At 32.5% G+C, this 16,133-nt stretch overlaps 1 protein-coding gene across 1 annotated transcript in view; it reads left to right on the plus strand.

Annotated features, from left to right (window-relative positions):
* Positions 1-16,133, plus strand: part of LOC145276961 (perlustrin-like protein) — a 41,819-nt gene that overhangs the window by 14,276 nt on the left and 11,410 nt on the right. Inside the window, exons 2-3 of the mRNA XM_080128501.1 lie at positions 4,429-4,706; positions 14,339-14,425. Coding sequence (XP_079984627.1) covers positions 4,465-4,706; positions 14,339-14,425 — 329 coding nt within the window. The 5' untranslated portion in view covers positions 4,429-4,464. The remainder of the gene's footprint in view (positions 1-4,428; positions 4,707-14,338; positions 14,426-16,133) is intronic.

Consider the following 16,133-nt stretch of genomic DNA (forward strand, 5'->3'; position numbering starts at 1 on the left):
ACATTTATATATACAGTTGTGCGCAAAAATATTCGACCCCTGTCTAAATTTTCTTGTTTCGTTGAATTTATACTTAAAAAATCTTCATAACGCCTTTTAACGGCTAATTATGAATAAATTGTATATTTTTCAACAATTAATGAGGAAAAGTAATTCGAGATTAATAATATATATCAATTTATTTACAAAAAATATAAATATGAATGTTGCAAAAATATTCGACCCCTTTAATTTAAAGTTTAAATAAAAGCATCATTAAGTTTATTATTTTAGTCTGACCTTGTATTTATTTCCTATAAATAATATTTATGACTCTACTGAATTTAAAATCAGTTCAAATTGAACTTCAACGCCATATTGAATGATTGAATAATTGTTTCAAGTAAAAAAAAATTCTTTTTCAACGTCAACAAATCTGCAACTATGACAAAGAACAAAGAGTACTCTGAAGACATTAAAAAGAAAGTAATCGATGCCTACCAGTCTGGAGAAGGTTATAAAAAATTTCCAAACGTTTTTCTATAGCACGGTCGACTATTATGTCCATTATCAAAAAATGGAAAGTAAAAGGGATTGTATCAAGTCTTCCAAGATCAGGTCGTCCAAGAAAAATTACGACACGTGGGGCTAGGAAAATTGTTAGACAAGTTTCAATAGACTCTAAATCTAACCTAAAGGACGTGCAGAACGATTTGAAGAAGGCTGGCTCAGATGTACATTTGTCAACTATTCGTAGGGCATTAAATCGTGCCGGATTGCATGGGCGTATTGCCAGAAGGAAGCCCTTACTTTCCAAAGCTCATCAAAAGGCTCGATTAAATTTTGCAAAAAGAGTTCCTAGAAATGCCTATTGATTACTGGAATAATATAATTTGGTCAGACGAACTATTTGGACGCAACCAGCAACGCTATGTTTGGCGAAAAGAAAATACTGCTTATAATGTGAAGAATACCGTTCCAACCGTTAAGCATGGAGGTGGATCAATCATGGTGTGGGGCTGTTTCAGTATAAATGGAACTGGAAGATTAACCATAATCGATAGAAGAATGGATTCAGTAAAATATCAGTCCATACTGAAAGAAAATCTCGTTCCGTCTGCGAACCGGTTGGGGCATGGAAGGAGGTATACCTTTCAACAGGACAACGATCCTAAACACACTTCAAAGAGCACTAAGGCATGGTTAAAGGTAAAAGTTCTAGAATGGCCTTCCCAGTCTCCAGACCTAAATCCGATTGAGCACTTATGGTATGATTTAAAAATTGCGGTACATAAAAGAAAACCATCTAATTTGATTGAATTAAAACAGTACTGTTAAGAAGAGTGGCTTAAAATTCCAGTGGACAGATGTAGAAGTCTCGTTAGATGTTATAGGAAACGTTTACTTGCAGTAATCAAGGTCAAAGGAGCTTCAACCAAGTATTAATGAAAAGGGGTCGAATACTTTTGCAATATCCATATTTTTATTTTTGTAAATAAATTTATTTATATTATCAAGCACTAATTACTTTTTATTATTTTTTGTTGAAAACTATACAGTTTATTCGAACTTAGTCGTTAAAGAAGGTTTTAAAGATTATTGAAGTATCCATTCAAAGAAATAAGACAATTTTGGTAGGGGTCGAATACTTTTGCGCACAACTGTATATAGATATATATTTCACTTAAAGAACAAAAACGCGAGTAAAGTTTTGCAAGAAAAATACGTGACATAAGTTTTTTACAAGAACTAAGTTGATTCAACTATTTCTTGTAAAATTTATGTCACGTATACAAGACCACCCAAAACTCAAGATATGCTGCCCCCTTACCCTAATAATAAGTGGTCTTATAAGCATTCATCTTTCAATTCCTTCCTTTCTCTTTCCTTCAAAGTATAAAACAGAACTTTACACACTCAAATTTAAACGAAACTTTTATTGTGCATAACATCCATCCAAACGTTAAATGTTCCTTGTTGGTCTTGTTTTCGTATGGAGTTGTTATTGCATGTTTTAACACATAGCAAAACCCATATATTTATCAATATTTTGGGACATGCTCTTTTATTTTTCACTGATGGTGGCAATGTATTCTAACTTCTTGGGGTCTCCGTTTGCGTCGAACAACCAATAAGAGAAGAAACACAAATGCCTTTTCTCATCAATTTAATTTTTTCGATTTCCTTTCTTTTTACTTGAATGAAATTGACCGTTAACGTTTCCACGTATTCTTTAAACGAAAACGCTCTCCCTTAATTCCAATACCAAAATTAAGTCACCGCTGGAAATTAAACTTTCACCATTACTGTAGTCGGGCAGAAACAGTAAATTATCTGTCTATCTATCTATCTATCTATCTATCTATCTATCTATCTATCTATCTATCTATCTATCTATCTAATTATCTGTCTATTTATGTATCTATCTATCTATCTAATTATCTGTCTGTCTATTTATGTATGTGTGTATGTATCTACCTATCTATCTATCTGTCTATATAAATATATGTGTTTATCTGAAACAACTATCAATAATCCCCCCCACTCTTTATCTGTGCCTAAACCTAAAACGTAGATTCCATGAACAAAGCTTCTTTCTTAGAACTGCACGCCTGTGGAATTGTCTTCTGTTTTCCTGCTTTCCGGCTGACTACAATATGGTTGTCTTCAAGTCTAACGTAAAAAGTTCTTGATGAGCCGTTCCATATAAGTTAACAAATTTACCGAATTGATTACTATATTGTCCAATTTCTACTGTACACTCTTTAACCCTATTCCTCAAGTGGCCTCTTGGCCTTGATAATGTGGTGATGCCTGTGTAAAGAAAAAAAAAAGAAATAAAATAAAAAGAAAACGTCACAAACTAGAAAGTTTCAAAAAGCAAAAGAAAAACGTATACATCGGTATAGATAAGGAAAAAGAAATGAAACGTCTGGTTATAGAAATAAATTTGTGTTCTCATTTCTTTTATTCGTTTGAAAAACCTTTGTGTGACAGTACGAATATATATTAAAAATAAATGCATACTACTCTTTATTATATATTTGTTGCATAGGAGACCAAAGTTATTAAAAAATTGTCACAATTAATCTCAAGAAAAATGGATTTACACTCTCAGAGCATATAAACTTTATAAAACATTCCAGAATCACAGAAGTATTCACTTAATTCACAAGAGAGAGAGAGAGAGAGAGAGAGAGAGAGAGAGAGAGAGAGAGAGAGAGAGAGAGAGAGAGAGGGATGGTGACATTCATATTGATGAGGGGCAGATACATTTATACAGATATTACAGAGGGAGAGAGAAGAGAGAAGACATTTATACCTTTTACAGTTCTGCGGATGTTCCTTCTTTTAACATATATTAGAGTGGAGAGAGATTGATCAGTTTTTTAACACCACAGGAGACAGTCATTACTGAGATGAAGAGGGGGACACATTTCTTAGATGGAGAGGGGGATACATTACTTAGATGAGTCATACACAAAGTTTATTATAAAGATGAATGGGAACAATGTTTATATAAATGATTTCACTTTACCTTCAATTTAGTAGAAAGACGACACGAAGACGGCATTTACAAAAATATGAGATGTTCTTTTATTCCATTTGACCGGTCAAAATGATGATGACATCCAGGAATTCAAAGTTGTTTCTACATATTTAAAACTTTCCCCTCCGCTTCTAAAGGGTGACCCTCCTCTGATTCGATCTGGACTCAACTTTGGACTCCGTCTCTCTCTGTCTAACTCTCTACGACTCTAGCTCCTATATTGAAAATTCATTTTTGCCATGAAGTCATACGTGTGTCCAAAAACGTGATCGACCTACGTGGAGTGAACATGCGTGGTTCGTACATGTTCCCAAACCATTTCTGCAGACAAAGAATTCTTACTAACCTATTTTTCGACCTAACTTATTTTTCAATATGTTTTTAATTTGCTATTGTTCGTTATTTTCTAGATGACCTTATTTTAATTCAGTTTTCATAAAAAGAATTGAACAATCAAAATTCCTTTTGCAACAACATATCTAAACTATTTCATGTGAACTGAACAATGCTAAATTCCATTTCTGAATCTATTTCTGAACCTTGCTTACAAGGTTCGAATCTCGGTCTATCTAATGTTTTTCTTACTTGCAATGTCCCAGAAAAATATATTTGCCTGAAGTAGCCTTCGTTATAGTCATTGAGCAATACAATCTAGTAAGTCACCGTAATGAACTGTTGTTCATAGTCGTAACATATAATATGCTTAAGGTTTTGGCTTTCATCGTATCTTTTAACATGCTTCCGTATATTCCGGTCAGTGTTTATGACTTACACCAGCTAATCATATTCTTGTGTGGAGGAACCCGGATGTATTCAAATGCATTGCATCCTATAGAGTGGAGGACTGGATACAATTTTTCTACCAATCTAATACAATATTTTTTGTTTTAAATTTTCAGTTCTCTACAGTCTTCCAGACGGCATCGAATCACAAAATGGCAGTCGCTCGTCTCCATCGTTTCTTCATTTTCTTACAGACGACACTATGTCTTCTCGGAATTTTTCTGTCGCCAGTCGAACCGTTTTCTCCACCCGTTTGTCCGTGCCGATTAAAAGACATCAGATTCACTTGCTCAACACTGACGTCGAAAACATGTGAAATCGTTTATGATTTTTGCGGATGTTGTCCAAAATGTGCCCTGGATTTGAACGAAAAATGCCAAGCATTTGGAACACCGTAAGTTGATTGTAAACCACATTCATATGAAGATAGATATGAACAGATTGATACAGATCTACCTTATGTGTGTGTGTGCGTTTGTAAACAAATATATATTTATAATATATATATATATATATATATATATATATATATATATATATATATATATATATATATACAGTGATGATCATATTTATTGGCACGGTAAAATAAAAGTTAAATTTTGTCTAATAAATTCTAAAAAAGGGATTAAATTAAAGAAAATAACAAAGTATATTATGTATTTTTAACTGGCCTTTCCGATGCAGCAATCGGATTTTAGAAAAAATAACAAAGGAACAACAAACATAATTGCAAAAAACCCTTGTTCAAAATTATTGGCACGGCTTTGTTTTTCTTTTAGTATCAGTATAATATCAATCAATTTCCGGTTTACGTGCTTTCTGAACTTTTTTATAGCCATATTATGCTTGTTTAACGCTAATTCAGTGAATAATTTTTTTCAGATAATTTTTAGATAGCGATTTATTTAAACTATTATAAGTGACTAAATTATAATTTTCAATCGCCATGGTTAAAACGAAGGAACACAGCGAAGACGTCAGGAAGCTTGTTGTAGCATGCCATACCAATGGGGAGGGCTATGATAAGATTTCAAAGAAGCTAAACCTTCCCAAATCCACTGTTAGAGCCATAATAAACAAGTTCAAATCGCAAGGCCACGTTATGAGTTTAGAGGGTAGAGGGAGAAAAAGGATTCTTTCCCCAAGAGATGAACGGAAAATTGTTCGACAAGTAAAACAAAACTAAAGGATCTCTGTTGGGGAGATTGTTGATGAACAGAGCACCTCTGGAGTGAATGTATCTCGACATACAGTTGGTAGAGTTTTGAAGAGAGCTGGTTTAAAAGCATGTCGTCCGAGAAAGACTCCCTTATTGAAGCCTATGCACCTGAAAGCAAGGCTAGCCTTTGCAAAACGTCATATTGATAAAGATGTTGCATTCTGGAAACGTGTTCTATGGACTGACGAAACGAAAATAGAGTTATTTGGCCATAATAAAGTGTCTTATATTTACAGAAAATCTGGCGAAGCTTTCCTGCCTAAGAACACCATACCCACAGTGAAGCACGGTGGAGGCAGTTTGATGTTTTGGGGATCCTTTGCTGCCTCTGGACCAGGGCGACTTGTTAAGGTCACAGGTAGCATAAAAAAGGAAGATTATGTTAAAATATTGGATGAAAACCTGAAAGACTCTGCTAAAGAGCTCTCACTTGGTCGTCGTTGGTGGTTCATGCAAGATAATGACCCAAAGCATTCGGCTAAACTGACTAAGAAATGGCTTGAGGACAATCATATTAATGTTTTGGAGTGGCCATCACAAAGCCCAGACCTTAATCCAATTGAAAATTTATGGAGAACATTAAAATTGAGGGTAATGCAAAGGAAGCCTAAGAATCTTATTCAATTGGAGGATTATTGTCAGGAAGAGTGGGCTAAAATTACTACTGAAGAGTGCAACAACTTGGTTGTAAACTATGAAAAGCGACTGAGGAAGGTAATCAAGGCCAAAGGCTATACAATTGATTATTAAATAAATCGTGCCAATAATTTTGAACAAGGGTTTTTTGCAATTATGTTTGTTGTTCCTTTGTTATTTATTTTTTCTAAAATCCGATTGCTGCATCGGAAAGGCCAGTTAAAAATACATAATATACTTTGTTATTTTCTTTAATTTAATCCCTTTTTTAGAATTTATTAGACAAAATTTAACTTTTATTTTACCGTGCCAATAAATATGATCATCACTGTATATATATATATATATATATATATATATATATATATATGTATATATGTATACACATACATTTGTAAACAAATATATGCTTATAATGTATACATATTCAATAAAGTTATTAAAAAATTGCCACAATTAATCTCAAGAAAAATGGATTTACACTCTCAGAGCATATAAACTTTATAAAACATTCCAGAATCACAGAAGTATTCACATGAGAAAGAGAGAGAGAGAGAGAGAGAGAGAGAGAGAGAGAGAGAGAGAGACAGACAGACAGACAGACAGACAGAGAGAGAGTAAAAAATGCAGTTTGTTTAGGAACTAATATATATCTTTGATGATCGGTTTTGTATATTCATGCCATCGAATGAAACACTTGTAAGGCACAGCAACAAAACAAGATGTGAATTAAATGAATGCTTCTGTGACTTTGGAATCTTTAACAAAGTTTGTATGCTTTTATATTATATGAATCTCTTTGGATGCAGGCAAAAAATATAAATTCATCCAAAAATTATCTTTAATATATATACAGAGCAGACAATTGTTTCGGCCTACCTTCAAGATATTTATAACATCCATAATGTATATTACAATAGAAAAATGCGAGCATGAAAAGTAGGACAAGATATTGCAGTAAAAAATATAAATTTACAACTTAAAATATTGCAGCATTAAGAATTGATTATATAATGTTATAAATTGAATTAAAAAATTCTTAATACTGCAATATTTTAAGTCATAAATTTATTATATTTTTTACTAGAATATCTTGTCCTTTTCTTTTCCAGTTTTAACAACTAGTCCTTTACTTTTCTATGTTTAATCTTAACTATATTACTTTTCATGCTCGCAGTATTCTATTGTAATCCATGATTTTTCCAGGTTTCCAATAAATTCACTTGTTCTTTGTTTAATTTCAGTCTTACTTTTTTGCCCCCTAAACATAACATACACATATGTAATAACAATGTACGGCATTCGTCTGCTTTCAATAAAACTTCCCCAATTATCCCCCCTTTCATTCTCTCTGTTTCACTTGTTACTTCTCATTTTGCAAGAGCGATGAATTGGTAGCAACAGTAGTCACTGAAGCGTGGTTGCTATGGAAATCAGTCATAAAAAAACGTCGCTCACCTTCTTACAGTTTTTTTTATACCATTTTGAACATCAGTAAATTCATCATAGCTTTTGTTTTACTGAACGAAAATTGAATTTTTTTTGTCACATATATAACTGTAATAATTGTTTGAAATTTGGTCGAAAATGAGTGAGTGGTGACGCTTTAAAGCAGTTCTAAATGACTAAAGCTGCCACTTAACCATATATTTAAACACGGTAGTGTTTGAATGATATTTATCGTTTTCTGAATTAGATCATCATCGGTACTCATGTTTTTTTTTTTGTTTTTTTTTTTTTACACAGTGATCACCACTTTCCACACTTTAATAGTTTTTTCTGCACACACACACACACACACACACACACACACACACACACACACACACACACACACACACACACACACACACACACACACACACACGTTTATGTTTATAAGTAATGTAACTACTTAGGGTAATAATAACATAAATAAGTAACACAAAGTTTTACATTTAGATAGCTTAATAGTGCAATACTAGAGTTATAAATATTTCGTAAAGTACCACGTTACAAGGACATTGATACAGTTACTCATTTTCAAAATATCGGTCTTTTATTAGTAACAACTGGCGTACAATAGTTTCGGCCCCAATGTTGGCATATACTTATATACTTATATAATAGTCCATTTATTGTAGTTTTGCACAACAGGGCATCTCTTCAGCGCAAAGAAAGAACCAACTATTAAAATTTACTTATTTATTGTATGAAAAAAAAAATGAATAACAGTAACAGTAATATATCCCGATCTTTTGAACAAAATTATCGTACAATAAATGTGATCTAAATTTAATTAGTGCCATTTTTTTTTGTATTACATTGTGCGTTATATAACTTATGCATGTCTGATAACAGTATGTCTTATTTAGCACGTCAATTACGCTTATATAACTAAAAACGTAATCACCAAAATTTAGGTTTCTGACTAAAATTTATACAAACATATAATACAACTTTTTCTCAATGATATTATGTGAATATGCATTCCAAAACTTTCCCTACAATTTGTAGAGGACTAGGATATATAAATCCTAATCCCGTTACAAAAGGAAAATAATGAAACGAATGGATTGAAGGAAACAAAGACTCAATTGCTGGAATAGATAAACATGTCGTTTATTTACTGTTGAAAGAATGAATGTTTTAGATATAACACGTGTTCATGTCCGCACGGGTGTAACCATTGTTTGTTGCGGGAGTGGTGGTGTAGAAAGAAAAAGGAAATGTGTGTTCATCTCACGTTCGGGTCACTATCGTTTGTTCACGTGTGGGAAGAGAAGTGAGTGATGTAGTGGAAAATGGGAATGATAGTCCAGCGTGTAGATAAAGAAAAAGATAGAGACTTGACATCAGTTAACTTGTACGCCATGTTTGCCGTCAGCTAAGCGGTGGTGTTCTCTGGCACGAGTAGTAGATAGAGAGAGAAAGAGTGAGAATGTCAATCCAGTTCATGGAGAGAGAAAGCATATAAAGTGTACGTACTGTCTGTTGGCTTTTTGTCCCACATAGTAGCAAGTGGCGTGAGGCACGCGCGTGTACGCGCCTGCCGAAAAAGGCGGTGGGAGCAGCTGGTGCGCCGACCACTCACCTCGGAAAGCGAGTTGGAAAAAGGGCTGGAAACAGATTGTCTCTTGCTTTTATAGGTGTTTCCGGTGGTCTTTTGCGCATGTGTGGATTTCCTTTGAAAGGGGAAGTGACGTTGTCCATGCATGCGTGTATGTGTGCACGTTAGCGTGTGTGTGTATACACGTGAATGTGAGTGTATGTATGTGAACGTGAATATGTGTGGACGTGGACGTGGCCGCGTATGTTTGTGTGTGCGTATGTATATGACAAGTAATATAGCTTGAGATGTGAATGCATGTTTTTGTGTGAGACTAGAAAAGGCTCACGCAAATTCTTTATTTTAAACTCAAACTTAATAACAAATTGCTATTTTTCTCTATACACATGTTTACGGTTTTTGTTTACGGTTTATGAAAGAGGAAGAGTTCACATTTATAAAAACAACACTGAGTTTATTTACGCGAGACTGTTTCTCATTCACTAGCAAATAATAATAAAAAACGTTATTACTGTTCAACTTGACATGATGTGAGAAAGTAGTTGTATTTTATTGGTCAACCGACTTAGTCAGATTTGGACCTTGTCCGTTGGTTCCAAAAATTCTCAATGACTACTCGTTACATTTTTCTGGCCAAAAATAGCACTTTTTCTTTTCTTTTCTGATCATTAGATCTTGTTGAAAATTACCCAAAAGCAAGATCTCATACATATACATCTGGAAACGTAATATTTGACCCTTGGAAAATTCTGGTTGCTTCGACAGGAGGTTAAAAAGAAATTAAAATCGTCAAATATAGCACATAGAATATTTTCCGACCATTAGATTTTGCTGAAAATTACCCAAAAGCAGGACCACATAGATATACATCTGAAAACATTATATTTTATCCTGGGAAAATTTTGGTTTCGTCCCCAGGGGGTCAAAAGGGGTAAAAATGGTGATTTTTAGTCCAAAATCGCAAAAAAAAAAAAAAATAAGTAAATAAAATAACACTTTTCGGGACATAGAAAGCTCATTAGTTTTTGCTGAAAATTACCCAAAAGCTAGACTACATATAATATTTGACCCTTGAAATTTTTAGGTTTCGTCTTCAGGGGTAAAAAGGAAAAAAAAAAAAAATGTGGACTTTTTGTAAATTAAAATGAAAAAATTTTGGGTTGTTTCTCTGTTTCAAATAAAATGTTTAGGTTATTTCCCTTTGATTGTTAAGTTTTTATTTATTTATTTATTTTAATATTGTTCCTATTTACTTGCCTCCCCACAAAGGCAGAGTTATACACAAGGTCGGTTATTAATGTGGGGAAAATCTAGCCCTCCAAAAAGGGGCACTCTGGATAGAAACAAAATTAAAAATTGCCTCAGTCTAGAGGGATATTCATTTCTACATTGAATTTAAATGAAAATTGTTTTTTTTGCACTCATACATTATACAGACAGCGCCATTGTTAGGGGCGATAACACCAATTTCTTCTGTGAATAGTTACAAAACACCCCCTTCCCATGTTAAATAATAGGTTTCTAAATTATAACATTAAAAAGAGCATTGCGCTTAAATTTTACATTTACCGAAAAAAAAAAAGGTCATTGAATTGTTTTCTTGTCTAAATTTAATAAAACATTTCTTCTTGGCCAAATAACACACAAAATGAATAAAAAATATGAATAACACCAAAATACTTGAAAAGCAAAAATTATTGTATAAAAATGTATCAAAATATAATTGTAAAAACATTTATTGAAAAAATACATTTTTTGTATTAAAGCAACATTACTTGGCTAAGAGCAAAGTGTAGTATCTGATCTTATACTACACATCCTCTTTTCTGTCTTCAGTCAGTGGAGGAGAAATCCTTCTAGATTGAGACAATTTTTACTTTTGTTCCTCTCCCCAAATTAAAAGCCGACCTTGTGTCTAACTCTGCCCTCGAGGAACATTGGATTTTTTGCAAACAATTTAATGGAAAGAAGTTGCCATAAGAGAAAAATAGAATTTTTCATAAAAAAATTGTTTGAATTAAAGTAAAACTATAACAAAATATAATTTTAATTATTGTTACTATTGAATTAGATTGAAAAGTTGCGCCCCCTATCGGTCGTTTAATGAAACCTAACAAAACAAAATGGCCCCGCCCGTATAATGCATAAGTGCCTTATATTTTGATAAAGTAAATGTTTTTACAATTTTATTTTGATGAAATAAATGTTATTTGGTGTTTTTGCATTTAACGACCCTGCGCTATTTGTTAAATATTATTTACAAGTTAAATTCAAGTTTTATGATATCATTTTTATTAAATTGCTTTCTTAAACATTTGGCCTTGGAAAATAATCATAGTCTGGCAACTGTGTATCTCGGCCCGTGTCATACATAACTGCCAAACCTGTTATAACTTACTCTTTTTAAGTCATCATTTTTATTATTATAACAAATATGGTTTAAGTAGAGATAATTTGTTTGGAAGAAATGCCAAAATCATTTCACTCTAAAGAATTTATGTGATTGAAATAGAAATTAATGTGGCAATCTGGCAAATTATTTATTTTTTTCATTTAACAACGAAAAAGTTTTCAAATTTAATTTTGTTCACTTGAACAAGATTTCTATAAATTTGATGCATTTCGATTAAATAAATTGTTTAAAATATTTTTTTTAGATGAGGATTGGTATTAATTTTGAACTATCGCTCTCATCTTGGTAGTTTTTCTCACAATAGAACCTTTTCTGACCTTTAGATTTTGCTGAAAATTACTCAAAACCAAGACCATATGATTATACATCTGAAAACGTAATATTTTACCCTGGAAAAATTGTAGGGCTTGAGAACCGGGGTGTTTTAGGGGTAAAAAAACACCTATTTTGGGGCTCTTTTTTTTTCTTTCCAAAAATTCATACTTTTGTCTAAATAGGGGGTTTGAATGGTATCGAATTCATGTAGTTTTTGGCTTGTTGTTTTATTCAAATTAATGCATCGTTTTTCATGAAACGGTGTCATTTGGCTGTTTTACCCTGATGTTTTACATCAGATTAGGGGTTTAAATGAGGAAAATAGCCAAAATCAGTCGGGAGACCATGTAGTTTTTGGCTTGTTTTTATGTTGTTTATTTTAACCGATAACGTAAGTAACTGTAATATAGTAAATGGCGTTGTGTCATACTAGGCTATTCCGATTAATGAATGGCTCATGGGAAGTCAAGCGTTACGGAGGGTCAATAATGCAGAAAGTGACTTATGAATAATATATTTCTGTAAATATGAGAAAATTCATTTGTGACTTGAGTGAATGGAAAATATACGACTTTGTTTGGATGGCATTACTGATGAATTCTCATCAAATCTTTCATGGAGTTCATATATTAGTTCAATTGCTCTTTTTGTTTCTCGTAAAGTCGGTTCTCTCTCTCGCTCTAATCACTTTCTTGTGCCTGAAATTATTTTTTATCGCTACGATTCTATTATCAGACCATGTATGGAGTACTGTTGTCAGATTTGGGTTGGTAAATCTGTTGGTTGGTTGTTTTTGTTTTACGGCATATCAACCCTTTTCAAGTTATTTAATGCCGAATCCAGTGATTTTGAAGAACAATGTAATGTTTGGGGTGATATAGATAACTTTGAATAAAAAAAAAAAATAGCTAGGCGAACTTAATGAGAAAGACTAATAATTCTATGTATTAATTCATACTAAAGAAATGGATCCAAATTAATTTCAATGAAATATGTTAAAAACAAAACAAAACAAAACGACAATGTTCCTGCTATTATGTATATGTATTACTTTAATTCTAATCCACCTACTTTTCCATAAAACTAAATTTGTAATCATTAAATTAGACAGCCTGCCTGCAACACTTATCGCTGGATTCGTTCGCCCCTTTTGCGTGGAGAAATTTAGCAACGGTTTGACCCCAACACTATACACCAAAGTACATATTTACAGAAGCTACAAAACTTTCAGCCAGCCGAACGTATCACTATTCCGTCTATCTAGTTTTCAATTGTAAACTACCAACGATAAGAAAGATAACGAATATGTGACGTTACGTCACGGCTTGTATAAAAAAATAATTTTTGGTAATTTTTTTTATGCACTTTAGCAAAGATCTTTAAAAAAAGACAAAGAAAAAATCTTTATTATAAATTTTTTTTTAATTTATTCCCGTTATGGAATGAAGTTCTCATGAAAGAAAAATCACTTAACTTAATCAATTAGTTTTTATTACATAGGGAAATCACAACGCAAACATCTTGGCAAATTTAGCTACGGAGAGTGATAGGGGTGGGGCGCCATGGGGAGATAACGCTATATAATTCTTGAAGTTTGCCAAATCGCAGTTATTAATACTTTTAGGTATTCCTTTTTTTTTTTTTCTGTTTTCGATCTCCCACCCACCAATATATATATATATATATATATATATATATATATATATATATATATATATATATATATATATATATATATATATGAGAGCAGAAAAAGTCAGATTTGCAATTCACCCTAAAAAAAATAAAAATAAAAATGCCCACCCCCATCTAAAACGAAAAAAAAAACTTTCCTTGAGCGGTCAGAACTCTCCAATAATACCCCCCCCCCTAGAAAACGGAAAGAAAAAAGAAATACCTGAAATTATTCAAAACTGAACATTTTGGCAAACTTCAAGAACTATATGGAGTCATATCCCCTGGCTTTGTAGTTAAATTTACCTAAACATCTGCATCACAAGAGATCTTACTAAAATTTCGTTTGCCTTTGTAAAAAAAACAAAACAAAAAAAAAAAAAACATAAACAAGAAGAAGAAAAAGAAGAAGAAGAAAAAGAAGAAGAAGAAGAAGAACAACAACAACAACAACAACAAGCTACTTGATCAAATTAAGTGAATTTTTTTCTGAGAACTACATTCCTTAACGGGCACGTATATAATGGAGATTTTTCTTTATCTTTGTTTTTTAATATCTTTCCTAAACTGCATCAGCACCATTTTTTTCTTATTGACAGCATAAGTAAGTAATAGAACTAATAGAATTATTTTTAAATGTGTTGCTTTGTTAATATTTGAAATGAATAATAAAAAAAAAATACGATTATAGTTTTTTTTTCTCTTTTCTATCTTCAGGTGCAAGAAAGGCTTAGTGTGTTTATGGGATCGTTTCTGGTACGAAGAACCTATTTCCGGCAAATGCGTTTATGGCAAGTATTTCCGGTAAGGCAAGAAAATTACGCCCATTTATTATTAATTCTGCTGAAAGACTTTTTCTCGTTTCTTTGCTAGAACGGATTCTAATATTATTTTTTGGAAAATGCAGCGTGGTCAAATATATATATATATATATATATATATATATATATATATATATATATATATATATATATATATATATATATATATATATATATAAAATAAAATACGCTGAAGTGCGCTTGAAAGCCTAATCACAACGTAATATCAGGAAAATAAACAAATTTTTTATTTTGCGTATTTTATTTTATTCAAATTAAATCAACGTTTCTATATGGGACTCACACCCTTGACGATCTCCAATCATACAAACCACATCACAAACTATAAGACAAACATTAAAGACAACAAAACATCTAACAAAACAAACCAATTTCCAATGAAGACATATACACTGTTCCTTGCAAAAATTGCCATCATATATACCTTGGTGAAACACAGCGTAGATGAGAGAAAAGGCTCAATGAACATAAAAAATATATAAAAAAATAGCAATCCTCTGAATGCATTATTCTTTCATTCATTGCAACATAATCATACTTTTGACTTAAGGCAAAAATAGTTAAATTTATTTCAAATAAACCGTGACGGAGACTTCTTGAATCAGCGGTTATCACAAATTCTAGCACAATTAATCAACGTGAAGGTTTCTGTAATGTATCGACATTAATAATGTTTTAGTGTGACTTTTGATACTAGTTATTGTGAACACAAATGACGCCAGTTGTAAAATTTGTGTTATAATCTCAATACCCGATAACGATCATCACAATAACAAAAAATAGCATATGGTAGCAAGAAAGACAGACTAAATATTAACTTAAATATTTTTGTGAAGAAACGTAATGAAATTAAAAAAATCCTATTGTTGATAAGAAAGTTCTGAGAAGTTTAGTTTGGAATTAATTAGAATTTTCTCTTGTTAAAAAAGTTTCTACAAAAAAATAATAAAGTCCTGAAGCATCAAGGTTAGGAAGATCAACATTAATTAGAATTGTCTCTTCTTGATTAAAAAGTTCCGAGAAGAAAAATAGCAAATAGCATCCACACGTTGGGATGTTTTGTCGCCAACGTTGAGCGAATGGCTTCTGCTGCTATGAGAAAGAGAGGGTGAAGGCTTTTGCATAGTTGTTGACTCCGTTGTCAGAAGGAAAGCGTGAGACATTCGTGTTAGCTGCTGTTGGTGACAGCTGATGACGCAACCTTTTTGTAGCACATGTGGTGGACATAGTTGAAAGCATATTTTCAGGTGTAAACAATTTGCCGCTGGGTGTGTCTTGAGGGTATGATCAACCTTGCTATAGGGTATGTTGTTTTTTCTTACTCCGCATCTGTTTTGTTTGTATTTTAACCTGGTGTGTCTGTGAGAGAAATTAGATTAAGTTTGTCACTTGTAGTTCTGTTAGATATTTTATCATATATTTCCGTATTTGATCTGTCGAATTTTTCTGACCCCCCCTCTCTTAGTGTAGCTATTTTCTTGGCCAATGTGCTTTGCCCGATAATTCTTTGCTATAATGAACTGTATATCATAGTGAAAGGATATGTACAAATAACAGTTTAATGCGTCGTTAGCAGTCGACTGAATGTCGAAGTAAAACACAGGTCAGCGCCATTTTTATTTATATGTCACCGTTGTTGGTATCAGTGGCTGCTCCTGGTTTTTGAGTGT

The sequence above is a fragment of the Euprymna scolopes genome, chromosome 5, assembly GCF_053919585.1.
Source record: "Euprymna scolopes isolate OS-2025 chromosome 5, ASM5391958v1, whole genome shotgun sequence".
Classification (NCBI taxonomy): Eukaryota; Metazoa; Mollusca; class Cephalopoda; order Sepiida; family Sepiolidae; genus Euprymna; species Euprymna scolopes.